The sequence below is a fragment of the Nelumbo nucifera genome, chromosome 6 (assembly GCF_055504915.1).
Source record: "Nelumbo nucifera cultivar China Antique chromosome 6, China Antique-T2T, whole genome shotgun sequence".
NCBI classification, from domain to species: Eukaryota; Viridiplantae; Streptophyta; class Magnoliopsida; order Proteales; family Nelumbonaceae; genus Nelumbo; species Nelumbo nucifera.
The window spans coordinates 29,895,926-29,922,502 of NC_142654.1; the positions used below are offsets into that span (position 1 = coordinate 29,895,926).

The following is a 26,577-nucleotide window of genomic DNA, read 5'->3' on the forward strand; positions in this document are numbered from 1 at the left end:
TAAGGATCTTGTCGCAAATAAAATTACAATGTGAGTATTCCAACAAAACTATTCAAATCAAATCGTTTCAATTCTCAAATCTCAACCCTTCCCAACCCAATTCAGATCTCCTACTCACAAGAGTCATACACATATGACATTACAACTATACATTCAGAAAATCTCCCCATGAATAGTAACATGCAAATGCATGAGTTCACATAAGCACCTCACTACGTTCCACAACATATCCCAACTGTGTATTGGGAATATCTTCCGACGACAAGTATGAAAGATGATGAGACATCATTGGGAGGTGTTCCTAGTACACGGTTGTAATGTGTTGTGGGGCGTTGTAAGGTGCCCCTAGTAGAGCATTGATGTATAGTGTTGTGAGGTGTGGATAGGTTTATTTTGGGTAGGAGATCCGAACTGTTCCCAACAACAAAGTAGGTGTTTGGCATTAATGCTAGGAACATAGCACCATTTTAGTAGGTGTTTGGCATCAGTGCTGGGAACACACCTCTGTTTTCTCATAAAAACGATGCTGAGAACGTTGGTGTGTCCAAAAGCGCGTCGTTAAACACCCCGAAACACCAGTTTAAACATTTATAATTTTTTACCGTTTCTCAAACAACTATTAATGTAGTAAATGGGTGAAAACGGGTCGTATCCACAGGGAAGCAAATGAAAAATTAATATATACTTAGATCCGGACAAGAGAATACAATCGAGAATTGCGGAAAATAAGAAAATAGAATCTATTATTGCTGAAATTAAATGTTTCAAATTTAAACAAGACAATATATAAAAATCAGAATTTAATAAAGTATGCGAATCAACTTGCAGAAACCCCTCCTGACAAGAATTGGACATCTATCCTTTTTACAACCCTCAAACCCCTCAAAATAGAAAAACAAACAAGAATTAAACACCCCGAAACACCAGTTTAAACATTTATAATTTTTTACCGTTTCTCAAACAACTATTAATGTAGTAAATGGGTGAAAACGGGTCGTATCCACAGGGAAGCAAATGAAAAATTAATATATACTTAGATCCGGACAAGAGAATACAATCGAGAATTGCAGAAAATAAGAAAATAGAATCTATTATTGCTGAAATTAAATGTTTCAAATTTAAACAAGACAATATATAAAAATCAGAATTTAATAAAGTATGCGAATCAACTTGCAGAAACCCCTCCTGACAAGAATTGGACATCTATCCTTTTTACAACCCTCAAACCCCTCAAAATAGAAAAACAAACAAGAATTAAATCTAAAAGATTGCAGAAATAAAAATAACAGAAAAAAAAAGAATGGTTGATCAGATCCAGTGGCGGTAGTTGCAGATTGGTCGAACAACTTGCAGGAACTCCTCCTGACAAGATCTAGGCGTCCTCCCCTTCTACAATCCTTGAACTCCTCAAGAAACCTTAGCCTTGTTAACTAGGTGAATTGACCAACCCCTTCTCTAAGGCCCCTATGGTCCTTTTTATAGAAAATGGTGGATATAACTGGAATTAGAGAGAAACAGGGGGGTGACAGCTGGGTTTTAGCAAAAATATGGGTGCCCTAGAGTTTAGAATGAAGGGTTAGGATGGTTCCAGGGTGATCCTAAGGCTGAGAAAAAAGGAGAAGGCATCCAATATTATGTAAGGCTGAGATTTAATGGCTAAAGGATGAATGGTGAAGATTAGAAGTTAGGTGGCTCCTAGGGTTAGAATGCTAAAAAGAGAGTGCCCTATAATGGATGGTGGAGATTAATCAACTAGGAGCGGCTAGGGTTTGCTAAGAGTGAAAAGAATGGGTTAAAAGGCGCCCTAGGGTTTGTTAAAACGTGGGGAGCATACTAATACAGTAGGAGGGGCACCAAACTGGGTTTAGCAGATAGGAGGCACCCTCCTGCTTTCAGTTTTTCACAAAAACACCCCCTCTCTCAACTGGACTTCACACCAACTTCCCAAAATCTGCATTTCAACCATGAAAACTTCCCAATTTTGCACATAATTTGCACAAGGTTCCTTAAAGGTCAACATTGAAATTAACTAGGAAAAATGACACAATTTGATTACTCTGGGGTCGAAAATACCCCTGAATTGATGCCCTTAAGGCATCCAAATGCAGAGTTATCACACCCCCAACTTAATCATTGCTAATCCCTTAGCAATGCAACCTTAAAATTACACTGAGCGTAGGTCATTCCCATCTCAAGGTCATCCCTAGCAGAATTAGTCAAGCATCCTTATTCCAAAATTCTCAAACTCTGTATAGATCGGTATTGGGCTTAAGGGGTAAAACTGTCTTACTTTGAATATTATAGAAACTTGGCTTAAAAATCTTATATACCCTTCCATTTGCAGACTGTCTTGATAAGATGAGATTGATTTTAAAATCAAACAAGTATTCTTCTTATCGTTTTTTACTGTGGATTTCTACCCCTGAACTTGATTTGCACACTTATTTCTATTGTTACCTTCCACCGTTTGACGTGAATCTCGACACTTGCCTTAGGTGAAGAGACCCGATTACTAAGTGTTAGGTGATTGTCTTTGGCATTCCCTTTCCCGTTTGACGCGAATCTCAACACTTGACTTAGGTAAAGAGACCCAGTTACTAAGTCTAGGGTATCCATTGACTTTTTATTCCTTTTTTTTAGAAATGTTTAGGGTAGTCCACTATTTCTAACAACTTGAAGAATTTTTGTGTACTTTCTCCATCTTTCTCTTTTTACCTTGGCAGGGGCAAACTTGGGAGTATGTTCCAATTTCTAAACGGTTTCGAAAATATTTAAATAAAACAAATTTTGACTCCTATCACTTGCAATCAATTTCTACAAAATCCAATATTCTTTTATCCGTTTCCTCAACTTTTCTGTTTGGGAATCTCTTTTAATGGAAAAATTTTTTAAATTTTTCAGTGAAATTTCATTTCTGCATATTTAAAGGCTTAGCTTCTCAATTTTTCTCTCTCTTTCCTTACCCCCAACTTAAATGTCATTGTCCCCAATGGCATGAATAGAATGATGCAAAGAAGATTTGGGCCAAAGGGAACAATGAGTAGGGTTTTCCTGAGGGGTCAAGGTATGCCACCTAGTCTTGAATAAAAAAAACTCTAATCCTAAAATTAACTAAAAAAATTACGTTGGGTTGCCTCCCAACCAGCGCTAAGTTTAACGTCTTCAGCCAGATGCAACTATTCATCTCTCTCATCCAAATTCTCATACTCACTTTCGTTTTCATACCAACCAGGACCGGATCGGGCTAACCAAGGGGTACGGAGGTCATTCATGAGATTGTCCACTATGTCCACACTACCTTCATGTTTCCCTAGGTTTGGATGCTTAGAGACATTAAAAACATTCAATTGGACTTTCTGCTCCCCAAATAAGATGTCAATTTCCCAATTTACAATTGATATTTGCATTAGCCGTTGCTAAAAACGATCATCCTAAAATTACCAGGTTGTGGTTCAGTTATTCGGTTGGGGTCATGTCTAAGACAACAAAATCTATAGGGAAATAATAGTTTTCTATCCTGACTATGACATCCTCGATGACACCTCAAGGAGTCTTAACTGACCGATCAGCGAGTTGCAGAATTACTGGGGTAGGTTTCAATTCGCCGACCCTGAACCTTTCATAAAGAATGGACGGAAGCAGGTTCACACTAGCCCCTAGATCTAATAGGGCCCTATTAAAGGTGATTCCAGAAATTATACAACGAATAAGAGGAGCACCCTGGTCTTTCATTTTCCGAGGAAGTTGGTTCAGGAGGACCGCACTCACATCTGCTGAGAGCATATGAATCGCATCGAAACTTTGCATAAGCTGAGACATGTTGAATCGCATCGAGGAGTGGGATGTTAATGTATACTTGTTTGAAAAGTTCCCTGATCTCCTCATTGCGAATCTCTTTCTTTTTCCATGACGGCCCGACTGTGAGTGTGGTAGGAAAGGGGACTATAGATTGGTTTACTTTAGGCTCTTTTTCTAAGTTTTCCCTTTCTTCTTCTCCCCCCCCCACTTAGGGTTTTCTGACTCCTTTTCTTCTTCTTTACTTTCTTTCTCATATGGGTTTTCCAAAATTCTCCCACTCCTTAAAGTTGTTGTAGCTTTAGCATTTTCAAATTGGGGGTTCCAAGGAGGTGGTTGAATTTGCTAAGAAAAGCCCGGTGGCTGATTCCTAGGGTTTGCAACCGGTTGACTCGATAGTTGCCCCACTGCCCTCCTTGCATTAGCTTCAGCTAGCTGTCCTATTTGGCTTTCTAACCTAGCAATGGGCTGTTGTTGATTTAGGATCAACTGTTGCAGCTACATAAATTGATCGTCTACTGATCGGGATTGAGGGAGTTGTGGGTAGCCCTGATATGGTTGGGCCGGTTGACTCCTAGGGTACACCTGCTAGAACTGGTTTTGTTCTACTGGCCTCTGAAACTGTTGAGCCATGGAGTTGGACGGATGTTGATGGGACTGTACACTGGGTTGATGTGTCCTCCAAGAAAAGTTAGGATGGTTTCTCCACCCAGGGTTATAAGTATTAGAATATAGATCATTATTGGGCCTTGAGAAATTCTGGGCCACCTGAACTTGTTCTTGGATAAAAGGCAAAAACTAGGCTGCAGTAGGACAGTCATCAACCTGGTGGGCCGGGCTGGCACAAATGGAACATACTTCGGGATAGGAGGTAGATGGGCCCGATTGCTGGTTAAGAGTGAAAAACTGGTCGATTTTCTGGGCTAGAAGGTCTACCCTATCCAACTTTCTAGAAATGGCATTTAAGTCCATTATCGCCTCAGGCTCTATATTATATCTGACCTCATAGAGCCCTGCCCTCTTTAAAGGTTCCACCGACCTTTCATAGGAATACAACGACACATTATTGATAGAATCCTCACTCAGGGTTTCGAAAAGATTATAAGCTTCATCCTCGCTCTTGCTCATAAATGCCCCCCCACACGATGCATCTACCATCTGCCTGTATTGATCTGTCAGGCTTTCATAGAAGGCTTGGACAATTTGTCACTGGGACAAGCCATGGTGTGGACATTTTCTCATTAACTCTTTCATCCTCTCCCAAGCCTCATGAATTTGTTCACCCGGTGTTTGGGTGAATCCCGTGATAGCTCTCCTCATAGTATTGGTTCTGCCTATAGGATAGAACTTCCTAATGAATTCTTGTTGCATTTCTACCCAAGTCATAATGGATCCCCCTATAGTCCCTAACCAATGCTTGGCCTTATCCTTCAAGGAGAAGGGGAAAAGAGTCAATCTAAGGGCATCATCATTGAAATTATAAATCCTTACAGTTGAACATATTTCCAAGAACTCATCTATGTGCTTGTATGGGTCCTCACTTGGGTTCCCATAGAAGGATGGGAGCATCTGGATTGTACTTGACTTAATTTCATACTGTAAGGCCTGAGTATCAGGTAACTGGATGCAGGATGAAGGGTTTATTATGTTGGAGTGAAGTATTCCTACAACTTTCTAGGTTGGGCATCATTGATTCCGGCCATTTGATTTCGGTGTTGATGATGGAGGTATCTCTCTATTTTAGGTGTAGGTTCTACAGTTTCTCTCCTTAGAGATCTCCTTCCAACCTCTGAAATTTAAACTCAACTTTTGAAACTCTCTCTTTTTTTTAAATTTAAATTCAAACTCAGCCTTTGAAATTTAAATTCCTAAAATTCTAAATTCAAGTTGGAATTTTTATTCTTCTTTTTTTTTCTGTTTTTTTATAAGGCAACAAATCAACCATACGACCTAGGGGCTGACCTAGGGTTTCCTAAACTAGTGGTTCAACCAATGTGAATCCTTTTAGGTTCACTTAGAATTACACCACTTCCTTTGGTTAGCCAGGTAAGAGGTGGGGATGTGGGAGGCTCCCCTTGCCCTCGCAAGGATCTAATTAATTAACCACAAACCCGCTTAGGCTTAGCCGTTTAACCTCTTTCCTTAGACACCAACCCCCGGTTATGGAAAATAATTTCAAGCTTTCTTAAAATTCAACACACCTTTGAACCAAATGTGAGGCTTCCCTAAAGGATCTTGCTATCCAAATTTTAAATTAGGGTTAGGGTGAAACGCACGTAAAGGGTGGTGATTTTTGGGCCAAGGAAGGGTGATGAAATCCCCACCTTATCTTATTTAAGTTGGATGGCCTTAAATGGATTAACGAAACAAAAACAATCAAACAAAATGAATGCAACTAATTACAATGCATGAACAATTACTTCTAAAATGCAATTCACCAATATAACATAAAATAATAAAGCAAGCTAATTAAGCAAAAGGAACAATTAAAATAATAAAAATAAAACCTAACACATTCACAAATAGCAATGATAATTTAGCAATTAAATAAACCTATATGATGTGTGCTCTAGAATATCAAACCCTAAATAATGGAATGAAAATGCAAGAGATATATTCATTTTTTTCGAATTATATATATATATATATATATTTTAATTCAAAATTTAAATTTTTGAAAGTTTAAATTCAAATTCAGATTTTGAGATTTAAATTTGAATGTTTTTTAATTTTAAACTTTTTTTTATTTTTTTCTTTTAAATTTTTTAAATTCAAAAATTTAAAATTTAAATTTCAAAATTTGAAATTCAAAGTCAGATTTGAATTAAAATTTAAATTTAAATTTAAATTCAGATTTGAAATTTAAACTAAATTTTGAAAATTTCAACAATTTCCTATTTAGAAATTATGCAAGAAATAGATAAAATAAAAGAAAAAGAATACAAATCTAAAAAAAGAAAACCAAAAATAAAATAAACAAAAGAAAAAAATGCTGAAATTTTTTATTTATATTTTTTTTCGTTTTTTTAATAAAAGAAAAGCACAAATCTAAAAATTAATACGAAAAGAAAAATACGCTGCAAAAAATAAATATAATAAAACAAATGATTTTTTTCTTTTTTTGGTTTTTATTGTTTTTTATCTGAAATAAAAAAGAAAAAACGAATCTAAAAAAATTAAACCGAAAATAAAATAAAACAAAAGAAAATTTTGCTGCAAGAAATAAAATAAAATGAAGTAAATTTTTTTTTATATTTTTTAATCTGAAATAAAAGAAAAATACAAACCTAATAAAGAAAAAAAATCAAACAAGAAATTAAAATAAAGAAAGAAGAATAGATCTAGAAACAAAATGGAACCAAAATAATACTAAGATAATGAATCAGATCTAAAAAAATTAATAAAAAAATTTGAAAATCACTATTCTACCAAAAAAAGGAGTTCAAAAATAAAAATAAGAAAATTAAAAATAAAATGGAATGACTACACCTGAAACGCAATCCAATTTCTCTTCTCTTCTCTTCTGTCTTGCAGTTCCGTAACGCACTAGTACCCCACCTTTCGCTATTCCGTCCTATAGAATCAAAGAGAAACAAGAATTAAATTGAGATAATAGATCAAATAATAAAACGAAAAAGAAAGAATAATGAAAGAGATAAGGAAAAAGTAAACAAATTTTTTTCTCCGTGCTTCCCCGGCAACGGCGCCAAAAACTTAGTGTGTCTGGAAGCGCGTCGTTAAACACTCCGGAACACCAGTTTAAACATTTATAATTTTACCGTTTCTCAAACAACTACTAATGTAGTAAATGGGTGAGAACGGGTCGTATCCACAGGGAAGCAAGTGAAAAATTAATATATACTTAGATTCGGATAAGAGAATACAATCGAGAATTGCAAAAAATAAGAAAATAGAATCTATTATTGTTGAAATTAAATGTTTCGAATTTAAACAAAACAATAAATAAAAATCAGAATTTAATAAAGTATGGGAATCAACAAAGGAAATAAAAGAAATAAATAAAAAAACCATCCAGAATCCAGATCCGGTGGCGGTAGTTGCAGATCGGCCAGACAGCTTGCAGAAACCCCTCCTGAGAAGAATCGGGCGTCTATCCTTTCTACAACCCTCGAACCCCTTGAGACACCTTAGCCTTGAACCGAACGAATTTAGATCTGCAAAACAAAAAAACGATCAAGAATTAAATCTAAAAGATTGCAGAAATAAAAATAACAGAAAATAAAATAAAGAAAAGATAATAATGATTGATCAGATCTAGTGGCGGTAGTTACAGATTAGTTGAACAGCTTGCAAAAACCCCTCCTGACAAGATCTGGGCGCTCTCCCCTTCTACAACCCTTGAACTCCTCAAGAAACCTTAGCCTTGTTAACTGGGTGAATTGACCAACCCCTTCTCCAGGGCCCCTTGGGTCCTTTTTATAGAGAATGGTGGATATAACTAGAATTAGAGAGAAAGAGGGGGCGGTAGCTAGATTTTAGCAAAAATATGGGTGCCCTAGGGTTTAGAATGAAGGGTTCGAATGGTTCTAGGGTGATCCTAAGGCTGAGAAGAAAATAAGAAGGCACCCAATATTATGTAAGGCTGAGATTTAATGGCTAAATGTTGAATGGTGAAGATTAGAAGTTAGGTGGCTCTTAGGGTTAGAATGCTAAAAAGAGAGTGCCCTAGAATGGATGGTAGAGATTAGAAGGAGTGGAGGGTGGAGATTAATCAGCTAGGGGCGGCTAGGATTTGCTAAGAGTGAAAAGAATGGGTTAAAAGGCGTCATTGGGTTTGCTAAAACATGGGGAGCATGCTAATATAGTAGGAGGGGCGCCAAACTGGGTTTAGCAACTAGGAGGCGCCCTCATACTTTCAATTTTTCACAAAAACACCCCCTCTCTCAGTTGGACTTCGCACTAGTTTCCCAAAATCTGCACTTTAGCCATGAAAACTTCCCAGTTTTGCATAGAATTTGCATAGGTACCCTTAGAGGTCACAATGTTGAAATTAACTGGGAAAATGACACAATTTGACTACTATAAGATCGAAAATACCCTTGAATTGATGCCTTTAAGGCATCAAAATGCAGAGTTATCAAACGTCGAGCTGTAAGCACCATTTTTTTTTTTTGTTTGGAAGCCGTGCTGCCACATAGGTCATTATCTAGGAAAACAACACTGGTTTTGTTTGGTACCGGTGCTGTAGAATCGTTTTCAGCATTGGTCATATTATCCAATGTCCAAGATGATGCCACATCATTACACCGCTTGCGGCAACAAGCTGTTTCTAAGAAAACATCAAATTTGGCGTTGCTTCATACCACACTTTCCTAATTTCCAAGGCGTGATCTAAAGCAACATTTTTTTGGAAAAACGATACCAAATAAGTGGTTATTTTCTGAAGCACTGCTTTTTCTAATGTGGCACCTACGTGGTGTTGTTTTCTCAAAAAACGACATCGATGCCAAACACTGCCTTAGAAAACAGTGTTTATTTTTTGTTTGAAAGTAGTGTTACCACATTGGGTGATTTTTTGGAAAATAGCATGGGTTTTATCTAGTACCAATATAGAACCGTTTTCAACATTGGTATTTTGGTATCTTATGCCACATTGATGCGACATCATTGCACCATTGGCATGATTATTTTTTAATAAAACATTAAATTTTACGTTTTTTCATATCACACTTTTCTAATGTGGCACCATTGCCACATCATTGCATCGCTTTTTCTTATGTGTCGTCTCCTTTATCCTCGTGCGTGGATAAAGGAAGGAAGAGCGGATAGGGAGACTGGTTTTCACCTACTAGTGTTTTGCCACTTCGCGAGGTCAATTTGGGATTGAGTTTTCTCCTTATTTGGATGCAGCTGGAATCCCCCATCAGACTTGCAGGGCTTTTTCTCCTCTTCCTTTTTCAGGTGGCAGATAAAAAGGGGAAGGACAATGTGAAGAGGACTAAGGGTTGCAATATGTTGGACATTGTAGGAAGAAAGAAACTCTAGGATATTCTCAGAAATCCAAAGAGGAGCAGCAGATCTGAAGGCTATCATACATATTAGGACAGTACAGTGGCTGAAATATTTGAAACTATTCACAGATTACACTGTGGATGACATGTTGAGGAAGTGGGGTGAAATTGCAAATTGCACACAGACCAAGTCAGTAATGAAAGTGGTTTGGACTCCCCCACCTAGAGGATTCTTGAAATTAAACGTTGATGGATGCAGTAAGGGAAATCCGGGGCAATCGGGGATTTGAGGTGTTTTTTAGGGACGAAAATGGGATCATCTCTATTATGTTCTCAGGCCTATTGGAGTGAGTGACTCCCTTAGAGCTGAGATATTTGCAGTTATGAGAAAGAGCCCGAAAAGTTAAAGAATTGAACATCAAGAAACTCATAATTGAAGGGGATTCAGAGGTGGTGATAGGGTGACTGACTAAAGATTAAAATGATTTATGGAAGTATAATAATGAGAAGAGGAAATTTAAATGACTGGTGCGGGAGATGGAAGTTAAAACATGTTGGATTGGTTAATTCCTGGCTGACGATTTAACTAAACAAGAGGTAGAAGTGGATACATACTTTAATGTCTTTTTTTTTTTTTTTTTCTTTCTTGAAGAATGATTATAAGTTGTAAATCATTGTAACTTGCTGCCGCCGTTCAGGTTCAAGCTTCAGCTTTCACTACGTGGGTTCCGGCATGTTTGTTAACTACCCCCACTATCTCTGCAGCCTATATTTTACGATTCTCTCGCAGTTATTGCCATCCAGTGGTTGCGAGAGGAGAACTCCACGTCTCCATCCCTTAACCAATTACTGAGAAGAGTAGCAGATAATGAGTGATATTTTATAAGACTCAGAAGAGACCGGAGAGGTGGCACTATGCCATTAGTATGAAACTAGTCCCACGTCCATTGTCACATCGTGTAAAAATATCAGCAGATTTTGGTTCCGTAGTAGATCTCCGAGTATCATTGATCATTACCATTGAATTCAACTCAAGTGTCTCAGATTTGAGATATCTCTGAAAGGTAATGGGACCCATGTTGCAACGGTTCGGATTCATAGAGAAGTAAGGACTCGTTGTTTATGATGGATAATATAGAACCATAGATAATTGATAGTAGCAAAACCATCCCATGGATTATGGAGTATGTATATCATCTATTCCTCCTTGAAGCTCAAAACACAGGAAAACAGGTTTAGCAGGAGTAAGAGCAGAATATGAGGAGGTCGTTCGGGAGCAATAGAAGGATGGGAGGAGGAGGAGGAGGAGGAGGAGGGATGTTAAGGACGGTTGGAAGGGCAGTTGGGGCCCGTGTGGGTGGAGTCCAGGAGGCTTTCTCCAGGTCCACCACCACCACCACAACCGCCGCCCACAACAAGCCCACCACCACGTCTAACCTCCGCTCTTCATCATCTTCTTCTTCGACTTCTTCACTAAACCTTCCCGTCTCTGATACTTCTACGACTACCACACCCACTTGGCCTTTACGTCATGATTCTTACTCTTTCTGCCACGGTGATAAGTGGGAATGGGAATCTGTAGATGGAGATGGAGTAGAGGAAGAAACAGCAAATGGGTTTTCTGAGAGACACGTTTTTGGATCTGTTCCTTCCAAATGCGAAGTCGAAGATGCTGTATCTTCTCTTCAGCAGTAAGCAAACCCATCTTTTACTCTTCTCTTTCTTCCTGTATCTAAAATTTCTAGATTCTTCTCTCTGTTTGTGTATGGTTTGCTCAGATGTTCAAACTTCTTGTTCTTCTTTCCGTTCACCCATTTTCTTTCTGTTAGTAACTGGTTTTGGGATAAGGTATCTTTCCTTTTTTACTTTCTTTAGTAAAACTGTAAAAGTACTATGGTTAAGGCCAATTTCACAGGTCTAATAAAGATGTTATCTCTTGAAATCTAGTTCTGATTAGGGCACATCTCATTTTTAATAAACCAGGCACACCCCCATTGAAAAGACAAAGAAACCGCTCTTTGTTTTATCTATCCCAAAAGTCAAAACATGAGGTATGTATTCCTTGATGGGTTTGCGTCTGTATAAAGAATGGGATGTGCCCAAATCACTCATTTCCAATTGTAAATGTAGTAAGGACAAACATGGATAAAAACAATATAATCAGAGAATTATGATATAGGTTGTAGTCAAATAAACGGTTAAATATAGGTTTCAGTTTTGTTTAGAATTTGAGGAGTAATGTTCTATTGTTGGTGTATCCATCAAATAAATGATAACTATGGAAGTTATGCTTTTTTTTTCCTCTGCTCATGGTATATATGGATTCCTGTGTATCATGTACCCATGGACATTGGCAATGGTCCCCCCCACCCCTTAAATTCAATTCCAACAAACTATCTTCTAAAGTTCTAAAGGTTGTTTGAGAAAACATCGTTTGCTGAATCTGAGCCCACATGAACATTGAAAAAAGAGTGACGATTGTTTTGCGCACATCTAACATATTGAAGGAAAACATGTTTTTCTTTCAGGAAACAACTTTTTCTTGGTTCTTGAAACAATTTCTAATTTATTTTTTCAGACATAATGTCAAAACAGTATTGTAAAATGCCAAAAATATGATTTTTGCTGATGCAGCAGTTTCAGAAATTGACGAGAACAAATACAACTGCATTGCCAAACACCACTGCATGTGGGTTGGTTTCTGCTGATAAATATTAAACTAGAAAGAGAAAATCCAGTTCTTTCCACTGCATGCCTATCATCTTGACCAAGGTTGGCAAGTAAAGGACCCAGAATTATCTTGTCTGTCTGTGAAATTTGGGTGTGTTAGCAAGTAAGTTAATTGAATGACCACGTTTCTCTTAAGTTTGATATATAAAACAAGTAATCAGTTCTAGAATATCCATGCATATAAAAGAAAGAGTTGCTTCAATTATAAACTGTTCATGCGTTATTAACTATGGAATTTCTCCTGCTGGATTTTGATTTTACATCTATTTGCAACAACTAGTCATCAAGCATCAAAATGGAGAATGAAAAAAGCCAATTATAATGGTTTTGCTCCTGTAGGATCATTGCCCCAGCTTTATGTTCCCAAATTGTTGAGGATAGATCTCCATCTAGTTCAGACAAGGATGTGATTCATCAAATTGGGAGTCCAACCAGTTTTATGCACAGAGATTCTCTGTATGGTTCACCAAAGGACTGGATTGAACCAGCCCTGAACCTTTACAATCCAAGAGTTTCACAATCTCGTCAATGTGAAAGAGTTTATGATGCTTTTCATTTACTTCAAACAGAGCCATCTGTGCAGGTGCCCTCTATTATTTAGAGCTATTGTTCTTTTATTATTGATTATTTCTTCTAAATCTGCTCTGCTTGTTTCTTCTGCTCAAATTTCTCCATATGTCCTGTTCATGTATAGTTGTAGGACTAGGAGCAAGGGTGTTAGGTTGTTCAACTATTATAAATTATACTTTGTGGGTCTGCCACAGATTTCAATAGAAGCAGGATTTTGTTTACTTATTCTGCTTCATTTATTCAAATATATGCCTCATTGAGAAACATATGCATTATAGACATTAATATCAATATCCATATTCTGGACAAATGCTAATGCAGTAATATGAGATACTGACAAATGCTCTGGTATTCAGTAAGCAAAGAAGTAGATTGTTTCACTTGCTGTTTTACTATCCTGATTATTCAAAGTATAGGTTCCCATTTACTTGGATTTTTGGTTCACTTTTTTAGCCTTATATGTTATATAGTCAGACACCATCTATTTGGAGGATCTAATCCATGGCAGTACAAAGAAATAGTGTCTGATATACTTGGGTTTGGGCTAGGATAACTTCATGCAGGGACATAGGGATAAGATTCTCATACTTTCCATTTTTCCTTTTTTTTTTCATTTTATTTCTGGTGTAGACCTGCAGTTTTGATCAAAGATGTAATGCAAATTGCAAGCCTTGTCAACTTTTCAAATTCTGAATTTCCTTGACTGCGTCAGTATTTGGCAAAACTGTGGTCAGGGAATATTAAGTTCAAACAACTCCTCAAATTGAGATCCTTAATAAAGTTGAAATAATTTTATTATTTGGATAGGTTCAATCAAATTGTTGGAGATTTTGGTTTTTGGATGAAATAATTTTGAAGACTAGCAGACCATGCTAATCAGTTGTCCTTCTTTTGTGAACTTTCATTGATTATTTTCGTAATTCTGACTTATATTCCCTTTATTTAGAAGTAACAAAATAGTAAATAAAGGAGAAGCTTCAAATATACCTGCATGTGTTTCTTTTTTTTTCTCCTTATATTTCTGATTTCTTGCCCAAATTTAGGTTGAGAAGCTTCAAATATACCTTACCATCCATAATAGGGTTTGTTAGGTGCTGTTTTTTGTGGTTGTACACATCTTTTTGAGGATTTTCAATTAAATGCAGAGAATGGTTATTTCATTGTCTACTGATAAAGCCGTGTGGGATGCTGTCCTGAACAACGAGGTGGTACGAGAGCTCAAGGAATCATTATGTGCAGGTTTGCAAGAATCCAGTGTTTTATCCTGCTTTATTTCTGTTCAACAAATATGATGTATATCGGTACAAGGGGAGGAAATGCAAATGCATGAAAATTATGATGTTTTATGCCAGCTGAAAATGGTAGCCAGCAGAGTTCCCAAGGAAGTTCCAATGTGGCAGGGAGCATTCTCAGGTTGATATTGGACGGCACCAAAGCAAAAGCTATGGAACTTATTGAAAAAATTAGAAAGCTGGTGAACGAAATATTTCAGGCTCCTGAAAGGGAGAAGACCACAGAAGGAATCTTGGGTCTCTTTGAAGACAGGCTGAGATCATCACTCCTGCTCTCTGTTGTGGTTCTCCTAATTGTGGTCATAAGTCGATCCCAGAGGATTTGATCATCATTCGACGACATAACAGCCTCAAAAACTAATGGATCAAGTTACTGTTAAATTGCTGTTAAACAAGAGTAGTTTTCCTCGGAAAAAAAAAAAAGCTCAAAGATGAGGAGAGGTTTCATGATTAGTCTATGTTTTATCATTAATTGGATTTTTCAAGAGAATTTATGATGGAAGTGAGGCTTAATATCTAATGGCCTTTGTGTTGATATCCTTCCATAGCACTGACCTTATTGGGTGTAATATGCATTTAGAATCATTTAGGCTAAATGGATAGGAGTGCAAATAGGATGAGTGTAAATTTTTGTTTACTTTTGCTTCAGATGTAATTTTGTCATACTTGTTTGTGAGACATAAAATGACATGGTTCCCTCGTTAAATGAAAGAGAATGGAGGTATGGGGAGAGTTATCTGTTTGGGAACACCATGGTGTCACAAGTGACCACTTTTTCGTGCCATCAAGTGTCTTTGCCAAGCCCACGACATGCCATCAGAGTGTTGTCACGACTAACCCCGTGACAATGGGGCACTCGAGTTTGGATTTCTTCCTCACATAATCTTCTTCACACCCACCTCACAGCACTTGTGCAGCCCCACATCAGCAACCCGTACTTGTATTTTTTCATTCATGGGAGATGTTCCCGATGTAAAGCTGCAAGTACTGTGTGGTGGGTGTGAGGACCATTTTGTGAGGAAATCCAGATTTGGGGTGCTCGTACTATTTTGCATGGGAGATTATATGTTTAGGGGCATGAAGTGGTACCAATTGGAATGGAAGGACAAATAATCCCATCTTAGCTCGGATTACAAGCATTTATATACACACCATAGAAAGATTAGGCATAGGATGTGGTATTAATTGCCCTGAGAATCTAACCTCTCAGGCCACTTGACGAAGTCAGTCATAGATCTGCATCAGGATCATAGTCTGTGGCATGCCGAGTAGTGTGAAGTTCCTAAAGGTTGGTAGGGGATTCCTCCGTCAACAGGCTCGGTGCCGACCCGACCTCTTCATGTAACAGATGGACAGCCTTCGGCCTCTGAGACTGCTTTTTCAACATTGATTACTTTTGAGTTCGGGCAAGGAGCTTGATTATATCTCAAAGAGCCATCTTTTGAGGAGAGAAATTGAAGCAGGATGTCTGTAAGCCATGCATTAGGGTGACCACTACGATAGAATGTCCAAATTCTGGACCTGGACTTGGCGTTAAATATCGCCAAGAACACTCAGAGGGACTCATCTTCCCATTGTCTTAGGTGCATGAGGTTGACAACTAATTTCCAGTGTCGTCAACTGTTGATGAACTATGCTAAGAGGTTTTCAAGCCTATTCTAGCTGGCAATGGATCGAGAAGGTAGGGCGAAGTACCATTGTTGAGCTACTCCCTTTAAGGTGGAAACATATGCTTTGCACATCCATGCGTTCGAGGATCCATGTAAGAACATAGTAGCTTTGAACCCCTCCAAATGGTCCATGGGGTTGGTGGTACCATCGTACTTTTCAAACGTCCATGATATCTTGTGTGAAGATGGGGTCCTTGCTGCCCTGATCTCTCTCAATAGGTGTGTGACGATCGAGGTGGCTTTTTCTCGAGCTTGTTCAATCACTCGCACATGTCATGTATCTTGCTACCAATGTCTACTCGGTTGGCTTTAGAGGAACATGCTGATCTTTTCCCTAGCTGAAATCGGCACGTGAATAATGCTGATGCTGCTATTGGTATTGGTGGCGTGGAGGTCCTAGGAGCTCCTTGGCAGGAATGCACCCTCCTGAATGTTGAACATTGTAAAGGTGGGCGACTGGGCGTTAGGCCCAATTCCAGGCATTGGAGCTGGACTTCTAAGGCAAAGTAAGTCGCTCATTTTCATTCTTCAACCCTTCAAGATCCTTTAGGGTGCTCTAGGGGAGGACCAACTTGAGGGGGCACTTCACACGCGAAGTTGGTTGCTGGTGAGAGGAGCCAGAGGTGGAGCGCACTATTTAGTATATTCTTTTTGATGTGGGGTAGCATGAAATCCGGTTTATGACAGCCAAATTCAAGTAATCGATGCAAAATCAGCTTGCTCTCAGCTGCCCTAAACCAACATTAGTATATTCTTTTTGATGTCTAGAGTCCCAAGTTTCCAACAAACTCAAGTGCTCCGATTGTCAGCTTATCCTAATTGGGTTACAGCCCGTAAAAACGTTATTGCTATATTACACAATGAGTCTAAATTACTTCCAATAAGCAGCATACACCAAAATTACACGGTTGGGGCTTTTCAAGTACAGCCAGATATACAGTACTCTATCAAAGAAGAATAACAGAGAATGGGAAAAAACAGAACAGGGGAAAATTAGTTGGATGTCATTGGGGAAGGAATAAAAATTCTCCATGGACCATAGTGAAGGCACATATGGAACACCTCAGCACATTGCCTGGCTTCACTTGGCACAGCTGATTCATATATATGCCTTCTTCAGCAACAGGTCAATGATCAACTCATCCAAAATCTTGAACCGGCCAAGTCCTGGTTGGCAGCAGAACCACGGCTAGCTAGCTGCTGAATGCGAGAAGAGAACTCTCCAGCCTGCCATGAATTTTAGCCATTAGGGCTCAAGCCATGGAACAAAATACAGCATATACAATCAAGGAAATACTATGTTTTCGGCACAAATGCCTGGAACAATGAAACATGGGAATTCTACAGGCTCAGTTTGGAAGGAATACAAATACAAATATGTAGAGTGCAAAACCTTGTGTTTTGTATTATTTTATATGTATTTGTACTGTACATATTTGTATTTGTACTCTTTCCAAACTGAGCCACCATGTCCAATGATTGTTTGATTTGATGCCAAAAAACCAATAAAATAACTTAATCAAGGAGCAACAATCAAAAGCAGAAAACGAGAACTTGATCAAGGAGAAGCAATCATGCAAGGTACGGTTCTCAAGGATTAGAAGAAATATGTTTAAGAAAAAAAAAGTTAACACATACCCTGCAAATGAAGACAGTAAACGATACTAACCTTTTCATCAATCCACATGAGTGAACTAAGTTGATTGTTTAGAATCCGGACAACAACATCTAACGGAGTCATCCCATCTATTGCATCAAGGTCCCCACCCTGAACACTTGACCAAGTAAGGATTCCTGACAGAATGTTTACAAGAAGAATGCACTTCAACCCATCAAATCATACTATACCTGGCTAGTATTTAAGGTCTGAATAATTGACTTGATTTGTTCAGCCATCTGTTCCATCTCTCTTTCAATCAATTCTGCCTGCTCATACCTAAAAATGGTCAAACTAGACAAGTCAGAAGAGACAAAAAAAAAATCTAATGTAAATAAGAATCCACAAATAAAAAAATCGAGCAAAATAAAGGATGAAATAACAACATTCCTCACTATTCCAATGCTTACTGATTTTTTTCACATAGTTTATATCTGAGTTTAACAATGAAGCTTTGGTAAAGAATTTTACTATGTGGGAGAATAAAAACATCAAAACAGCTGCTAAATTGGCTTGTTGACTAAGACTCTTGAATAGGAGACTTCAGTTCTTTTAGAATGCTTAAGGCTTTTCCCATTGCTTTTCATGTGATGCAGAGGGGGAACCTCTCAAGTCATCCCCAAGGCACTTTCTCCCCGCAAGAAGTATTTATTACCTACATCATGTAATGGCCCAAATATGAAGTTTCTAGAAAATCCATGCATGGTAACCAATGAGGTTCCTGACTCGTTTAACCAGAAGTACAAGGGCAATTTCTTGCATGCAGCTACTCCCACCCAGGATTTTCGCAATTAAAATACACTTCTAAACTATCAAGCTATAGATATCAATACAAAGTTTAGCCTTTACAAAACCAAAATTCCTATATGATGATATTGACATGGGTGTCTCGCCTACAAACTAGAGAACCTACAACCTGGGCATGCACATGCAGATTTGATCATATGTTTGCACAATATTTTTCCACAAAATTATATAACTATCCTAATGGAAAATCCTGTCCAAATTGTTTACTGTTTTTCATAAAATTGTATTATTTTTTGACAGGTTCACAAAATTGTATTATTATTCTAAAACACATTAGGTTGATATGCACATCCAGACTGATCATATGTTCGTACAATATGTTTCCACAAAATTATATTATTATCCTATTGGGAAAACCTGCCCAAATTGTTTATTGTTTTCACAAAATTATATTTTTTTGACAGGTTCATAAAATTGTATTATTATTCTAAAAAAATTAGGTTGATATGTGCATCATCACACTAGTCCATTTTTCTCTCTTTTCCTTGCATTTTCCAATTTCCATTATCCTTTTCTAAACACTTCTGGTCCTATTGATGGATTCAGCTTCAAATTAATTCCACCAAAGAACCATGAAAATAAGCCACTCAGATGTGGCTTCTTTCACATAACACTTGTTTTCTTTTTGATTTCTTTTGAAGGGCTACACAACGGGGGGTAGCCCATCCCCCAACCCAGGTGCAGGCGGGATTTGATCCTGTTATGCAGGAGAGAAGAATGAAAGAAGAGAGAAAAGAGAGAGAAGAAGAGAGAAGAGAGAACCGAGAGCTCAAAGATCCTGCTGGCAGCGCATCTTTTTAATATATATACTAGGGCGACAGCAACTAAAATAAAAAAGGAGCAAAAGTACAATAGTACCCCTACGGTACTATACATAGGAAAAATAACAGCTGTTAACACTCCCCCTCAAGTTGGGACATAGATGTCAATCATGCCCAACTTGTCACATAAATCATGATGTCTTGAGTGTAGTCCTTTTGTAAAGATGTCTGCAAGTTGATCCTCAGAGCTGACATAGGGAGTACACACTTCCCCTGTGATAACTTTCTCTCTGATAAAATGCTTGTCGACTTCGATGTGTTTAGTTCTATCATGTAGCACAGGGTTAGCAGCAATGTTTATGGCTGCTTTGTTATCACAGAATAGGGTCATAGGTCTGTCCACTGGAAAAACCAACTCACTTAACAGATTCTTTATCAACATAATTTCAGCCACTCCATGAGCCATTGCTCGATATTCAGCTTCAATACTGGATCTAGCCACCACACTTTGCTTTTTGCTTTTTGCTTCTCCAGGTAACTAAATTTCCTCCTATGAAGGTGCAGTAGCCACTAGTTGACTTTCTGTCCCAATCTGCATCAGTATACACTTCAACTTTCAAATGTCAATGCCTTTGAAACAACAAGCCAACACCTGGAAACCTTTTAAGGTATCGGAGGATTCTTTTTGTTAAATCAAGATGAGTGGTCATAGGGGCATGCATGAACTAGCTAAGGACACCAACTGCATAAGCAATGTCTGGGCGGGTCATAGAAAGATATAACAATCTCCCTATAAGTCTTTGAAACTGTTTCACATCTTTGATAGGTTCACCTTGGCTGTCACCTAATTTATGGTTAGGAGCAATGGGGGAATCAACTGGCTTCACTCCCATTTTTCTTGTATCCTAGAGTAAATCTAGGGCGTACCTCCTTTGGGAAATTAAGATACCCCTTTTTGAGCGGGCAACTTCAATTCCTAGGAAGTATCTCAGAGGACCTAAATCCTTTACTTCAAACTATGTGGCAAGAAAACTCATCAACTTTTGGATTTCATCCTTCCAGTCGCCAGTGATAATTATATCATCAACATATACTATCAAAGCAGCAATTTTACCTTCTTCTCTTTTCACAAACAATGTGTGATCATATTGACATTGCTTGTATCCTTTCTACTGAACCGCTACATGGAATCTGCTGAACCAGGCTCTCGGTGATTGTTTCAACCCGTATAAAGACTTCTTCAACCTGCACACCTTTTGTTCATTGCCTTGAGCCTGAAAACCAGGGGGTTGTATCATGTAAACTTCCTCTTCAAGGTCACCATTCAAGAAAGCATTTTTGATATCAAGCTGATGTAGATTCCAGTCAAGATTAGCAACAAGAGAGAATAGAACTCTAATGGAGTTCATCTTGGCAACGGGTGCAAAAGTCTCTGCATAATCAACTCCGTACACTTGTGTAAACCCCTTTGCCACTAAACGATCTTTATACCACTCCACCGTGCCATCAGCCCTATGTTTGACTGTGAACACCCATTTACATCCAACTGGATCCTTTCCCTTGGGAAGATCTACAAGTTCCCATGTGCCATTTTTATGAAGGGCATTAATTTCTTCCTTCATAGCATCTATCCATTCAGGTACTGAAAAAGCTTCTGCCACATTCTTAGGGATAGGGACACTGTCAATGGATGTGAGAAAGGCTCGAAAAGAAGGTGAAATGTTTTCATAGGAAACAAAGTGGGAAATGGGGTGTTTAGTGGTGCACGATCTAACACCTTTCCTGTGAACAATAGGAAGGTCAAGGTCGTTAGCAACAGAGGTATCAACTGCAATGGGGTCAGGAACATCAATGGGAATCAAAATTCCTAAGTGGGTATGATCCGTCCCCGAAGAGTTTAATGGCACTGGAGGTACAACTTCTAGATTCTCCACAGCTCTTGAATTTGGTTGGCCTTTGTGACAACGGAAGAAGACAAGAAAAGGAGGAGGATCAGGAAGAGAAGGGAGTTGAACTAGTTTCTCCTCATTCCTACTCTCCCCCTGAGGAGAAACAAGGAAAAAAGGCTCACTCTCAAAGAAAGAGGCATCCATGGAAATATAGAATTTTCGAGAAACAGGATCAAAACAACAGTATCCCTTTTAAGTGGAGTACCCCAGGAATATGCAAGGAATAGCATGAGGATCCAATTTCCCATGAGTGGCGGACAAATTTTGGATAAAGCAACGACGACCAAACACACGAGGAATGGGAAGAATGGGAGTCTTAGGAAAGAGAAGCTGATGTGGGGCTTTGAACTCTAACCAACGAGAGGACATACGGTTGATGAGGTAGGTAGCACAAAGGACAACCTCAAGCCAAAAGCGTTTTGGGACATTCATATGGAGTAGTAAACCCCGGGCCACTTCAAGGAGGTGTCGGTTCTTTCTTTTAGCAACACCATTTTGTTGTGGTGTTCGGGTACAAGAGCTACGGTGAAGTGAACCACGTGACGCAAAAAATTCAGTGAAATCACTATGAAAAATACTCTTTGGCATTATCTGACTGAAAAATTTGGATTTCAGTTTGAAATTGGGTGAAGACAATCCGCTGAAAATCTTGGATAATTTTGGGTACTTCATCCCTGGTCCGCATGGGATACACCCATGTATATCTAGAATAATCATCGATAATGGTAATAAAATACTTGTAGCCACTCTCAGATGGTAAAGTAACAGGGCCCCACACATCAGAATGAACAATGTGAAAAGAAAATTCATATTTATTATTTTTTGAAAGAAAATGAGTTCTACACAGATTACTCAATTGACAAGTTTGACAAGAGAAATCTGAAACGGACACCGACTTAAACAATTCTGGAAACACCACTTTCAAAGACTCAAAAGATAAATGACCAAGATGACAATGCCATAAATAAACTTGACTCTTACAAGACTGACTCTTAAGACTCTGTGACTTGAAAACCAGCCTTATTCTCCAGCATGTAAAGTCCATCAACCATACATCCTCTACCAATCGTCCCCCCTGAGGCCAGATCCTAGATCACACAATAAGAAGGGAAAAAGGTCACTAAGCAGTTTAAGGAATTAGTAATACTACTAACAGAGAACAAATTAATGGGAAATTTCGGAACATGTAAAACATTAGAGAGGGTAAGACCGAGAGGGAGAGAAATGATTCCTTGACCAGCTATGGTAGTATATGATCCATCAGCTAGTCTCACCTTGTCTCTTCCAGAAAGAAGGTGATAGGTTTGAAAGTAAGAGGACGTACCAGTCATGTGTTTTGACGCTCCATAATCAATGATCCAGGGACTGTCAGGGTTATGAGAAGCAACATGGAAAGTTGTGGAAGAGTTACCTGATGTAGACACAAATGAAGTTGAGGGAGGAGCATCCATCTGACGAATTGCTCTACCATAGATCTCTCTAAATGGTCACAGAAGGAATTTATAATATCCTCCCTTGGGTCAGATCCAGATGAATGTGTCTGAGTCATAGTATGAATGGGGGGCTGATTCTCCTAAGTAGCCATGTTTGCCATAGTGTGTTTTCTTGTACCTTGCTGTCCTGACTTTTTATTCATATCTGAACCTTGCTTCTTATTCAGATCTTGAGCCCATTTCGGCTTCCCAGGAAGATCCCAGCATGTGTCTCAGGTGTGTCGGGGTTTCTGGCAATGAGTACACCACAATTTTCCCTTGTCATCCATCTTTTTCTGAAGATCTCCCTTCCTAGAAGTATTTCCCCCACCGATAGTAACACTCCCTTTCGCTACCAACACAACTGCATCTCCTCCAGAACTGTTCATGAAATTTCTTTTGCTTTCTTCTGATTGTACAAGAGCATAAACTTCCTGAACTGATGGAAGATCCTTGCTACCTAGGATCTGAACTCTGATAGATTCATATGTAGGATTCAAACCATGTAAGAAAGCAAACACACTCTACTGGGAGACGAGTTTTTTGTATAGTTTTGCATCTTCATCACACTTCCAGTCCACACTCTGATAATGATCAACTCCTTCCAGACAGAGGTCAAGTCTGAGTAGTACACAGAGACACCTCTCCCCCTGTTTACAAGTAGACGATTCAACCTGTAGTTGGTAGATTTTTGCATAGTGTCGCAATTCCGAATATGTTGATTTTGCTTATTCCCATATCTCATTTGCCGTTTCAGCCCACATGAAATTCCTTCTTATTTGAAGTTGCATAGAAACTAAAAGCCAGGACATGACCATGTTGTTTCCCTGGTTCCATCTGTCATATTCAACAATCCCAGAATGTGGTTCTTTGATTCTCCCATTAATATAACATATCTTTCCCCTTGCAGTGATGTACAACTTGATCCCTCTTGACCACTCTAAATAATTTAAACCATCAAGAGGGATAACAGCCATGGGAAAGGATAGGTCCACACCCCCACTCATTCCATTCAGCATTGAGGAAACACCGGATGTAGCAGAATCTTCACCACTCATGATTTCAGATTCAAAAACAACTCTTAAATGGGGTACACAGCCTTAAAGTGTTGTTGCAGGTGCTGTTACAGCACTAACAGGTCATCCCTTGACTTACAAGTTCAACACAAGTGTTGCCACAGTGCATGCAGGTCATCTCTTGACATATGCATCAACAAGACTACTGTTACAACAAGTACTGGTGACTTTCTGACCTTCAGTTCACCATAAAAGCTGCTGTTGCAGCACACAAGAGGTACTGGTCACTTTCTGACCCACAGTTCACCATAAAAGCTGCTGTTGCAGCACACAAAAAAGGTCCTCACGACCTACAGTTTCTCAGGGATCAGTCAACCCCACAAAAAAGGAAAGAAAGAGGTGCTGATCACCTCACATCCAATCGGCAGACATAGTACAGGTTCTGCCCTGGCACACAACCAGAAAAAAAGGTAAGAGAGAGAGAGAGAGAGAGAGAGAAAGGCTACTTCAATGTGTGAGATCTTCAATCAGCCGAACAGCAAATGAGGGCGGCAGATCTGGAAATCTGATGCGAAGAAGAAAAAGGACTGTTCGCTCAACTTCTCCTTTCAGATCTGGTAGTCCTGCTCTGATACCAAGTTATGCAGGAGAGAAGAATGAAAGAAGAGAGAAAAGAGAGAGAAGAGAGAACTGAGAGCTCAAAGATCCTGCTGGCTGCGCAACTTTTTAATATATATACTAGGGCGACAGCAACTAAAATAAAAAAGGAGCAAAAGTACAATAGTACCCCTGTGGTACTATACATAGGATCAATAACAGCTGTTAACAGATCCTAAGTCTCCGCTACGACCAGCAGGAGACCTTACCAACCAGCTGGCTGGTTGGCACCTTGCATAGCCCTTCCCAATTCATGTTGAATTAGTTTTTCTCACATTTTGAATATGCATTTTCCACTTTATATAGTTTCAATTTAATGAACTTAGGGTCATAGAAAGATTCTTCCATTTGTCTTATTTCCCTTTTTCATTCAAGACACTTTGGTGACTTCCTAAATAACATCTAACCACCTTGATTTTTGTAGTCATTATTGTTGTGATTTTATTATTTGATATTTTGTTCTAGGGCAGTAGCTGACCCTATATAGTTGGACAAGGCTAAGATGATGATGACTTTGTTCCAAGGCAGTGGCCCCTATTGAATGGTTTCAACACCATGAATCCATTGCTAAGGCTATGCCAAAATCTTATTTTCACAATTTCTGCAGTATTGTCATTAATTTTTAAGTGTTATCAGCCTGTTATATTGTTCCTTTCCCACTTTGATTTCTCTATTACTTATGCATTCATGCTCCCAACCCTAAAGATGGAGGTATTGAACAAATCATTTTACTTGCTAGCCTAAACCATTTTCAGATAGGACACCTAGCCTAAACCATTTTCAGACTTTCTTCATCACGACATCATTTTGCACATTTTCTCTTTTCTGATTGTAATTACCATTGTTCTTGACAGAACGGTCATACAAGATGACTACTAAGTAGGTCTACCACGACCAAGTGACCACAGTTGTGAATACATTCATTCTTAATTTTCTTTTGAAGGCACAACTTGGAGGCTAGGTTTTGCCACTTCAGGATAGCTAGCCCGAGGTGCCTAATACCTTCCCTGAGACACAATAGTACTACTATCTTGCCTAGAACTCATGTTGTACACCCTGGTGGAGTTGATACTTCTGATTAGTGTTTTAAAAGCTCCAAGCACAAAAAAAAAGTGTAAGGGCCAATTTGCACCTGAGGCGCAAGGCGCAAGGTGAGGCATGCACCTTTTTAAGAAAGGCGCAAAATTACAAAAAAAGGCTAAAAAATAAAACATAAAATCAGAAAATTCCAAAAAAAAAGTGAAATTCTTAAAAATATTAAACATAATGATTTAAAAAACCTATTATCTAAAATTAAAATACATAAACATAACATGTAAAGTGTATACAAATGAAAATTTAAAAATAAAAGAAAACATATAAGGCATTTTCAAGCATGTAAAACCCACAATCTCTTTTTTTCCTTAATTGCATTGCTTCAAGTAGTTAATGTGGTGTAAAACATATTGCACTCTTGATTCTCTGAGTCGCCTTTGTAGCATGCCCCCTCGAGGCAAGCCCAAACAAGTCTATGTTAGGCGCATATCCCAAAATGCGCCTTGCCTGTACGCGCCTTTTAAATCACTGCTTTTGATTATTTATTATGGTGACCAATGATACCTAATTAGTTGGTGGAGACACATTTTCTTGCTTCCCCCTCTGGGAAGAAATTTCCTCCTTTTTCTCTTTTGTTGCAAGATCATGAGGCTACGCATGACGGAGCAAGTGTTTATCTTGTATATGGGTCTTAGAGAGTTTGGGCTCCTGTTCTCTAGTTGGATCCCACAGATATCCATTGATTTCATTTTTGTTTCTCCTTTCCTTTGTTCTCTATTGTTTGTTTACCTTCTTTTTGTTTGTTTACCTTCTTTCGTGGTTCAATAAAATCTTATTACCTATAAAAAAACGTTAAATGATGCAACCACATATAAAGAGCCACCATAAAGTGAAGACAACCATATTAAAGTTGGAAAAGGGGATAGAATTAAGTTTTGGAAGGATTCCTGGTGTGAGGAAGGCCCCTTGGCTGATGCTTTTCCCCGGCTGTTCCAAATTGCAGTGAATCAAGATTCTTCAGTTGCTGATAACATTAGTACCTCTGGGGGCTCCTTTACTTGGACTCCCCTATGTAGGAGGAATTTGCTAGACTGGGAAGTGGAGGAGTATGTAGGTCTGTTGAGGCAGATTCAAAATCAGAGAATTGGTATGGGTATGGAAGATGAATGGACTTGGAAGTGGAATGCAGATGGT

The 26,577-nt window shown here is 38.5% G+C and overlaps 2 protein-coding genes and 1 non-coding gene across 3 annotated transcripts in view; 2 read left to right on the forward strand and 1 right to left on the reverse strand.

Moving 5' to 3' along the window:
• The first annotated feature begins 5,011 nt into the window (after window positions 1–5,011).
• LOC148790719 (small nucleolar RNA R71) lies at window positions 5,012–5,118 on the forward strand. The gene has a single exon (XR_016078062.1). It is a non-coding gene; the product is annotated as a small nucleolar RNA R71 (small nucleolar RNA).
• A 5,562-nt stretch (window positions 5,119–10,680) lies between these two features.
• Window positions 10,681–15,107, forward strand: LOC104598470 (uncharacterized). Its single transcript, XM_010260545.3, has 4 exons — window positions 10,681–11,458; window positions 12,837–13,080; window positions 14,213–14,306; window positions 14,420–15,107. Exons 1-4 carry the CDS (start codon window positions 11,025–11,027, stop codon window positions 14,683–14,685), a joined length of 1,038 nt encoding a protein of 345 aa, XP_010258847.1. The 5' UTR covers window positions 10,681–11,024; the 3' UTR covers window positions 14,686–15,107.
• A 1,770-nt stretch (window positions 15,108–16,877) lies between these two features.
• The window catches only part of EMB2766 (structural constituent of nuclear pore), a 47,614-nt gene continuing 37,914 nt past the window's right edge, over window positions 16,878–26,577 (reverse strand). The window contains exons 7-9 of the mRNA XM_010260544.3: window positions 17,878–17,965; window positions 17,699–17,797; window positions 16,878–17,256 (exon numbers count right to left, since the gene is read on the reverse strand). Coding sequence (XP_010258846.1) covers window positions 17,164–17,256; window positions 17,699–17,797; window positions 17,878–17,965 — 280 coding nt within the window. The 3' untranslated portion in view covers window positions 16,878–17,163. The remainder of the gene's footprint in view (window positions 17,257–17,698; window positions 17,798–17,877; window positions 17,966–26,577) is intronic.

What these genes read in the sequence shown, in the direction of transcription:
- LOC104598470 (XM_010260545.3), top strand. Translation starts at nt 11,025, where the DNA reads ATGAGGAGGTCGTTCGGGAGCAATAGAAGGATGGGAGGAGGAGGAGGA. An exon ending in GCTGTATCTTCTCTTCAGCA is followed by an intron (nt 11,459 to 12,836) that starts GTAAGCAAACCC and finishes TTGCTCCTGTAG; the next exon opens with GATCATTGCCCCAGCTTTAT. An exon ending in CAAGGAATCATTATGTGCAG is followed by an intron (nt 14,307 to 14,419) that starts GTTTGCAAGAAT and finishes GTTTTATGCCAG; the next exon opens with CTGAAAATGGTAGCCAGCAG.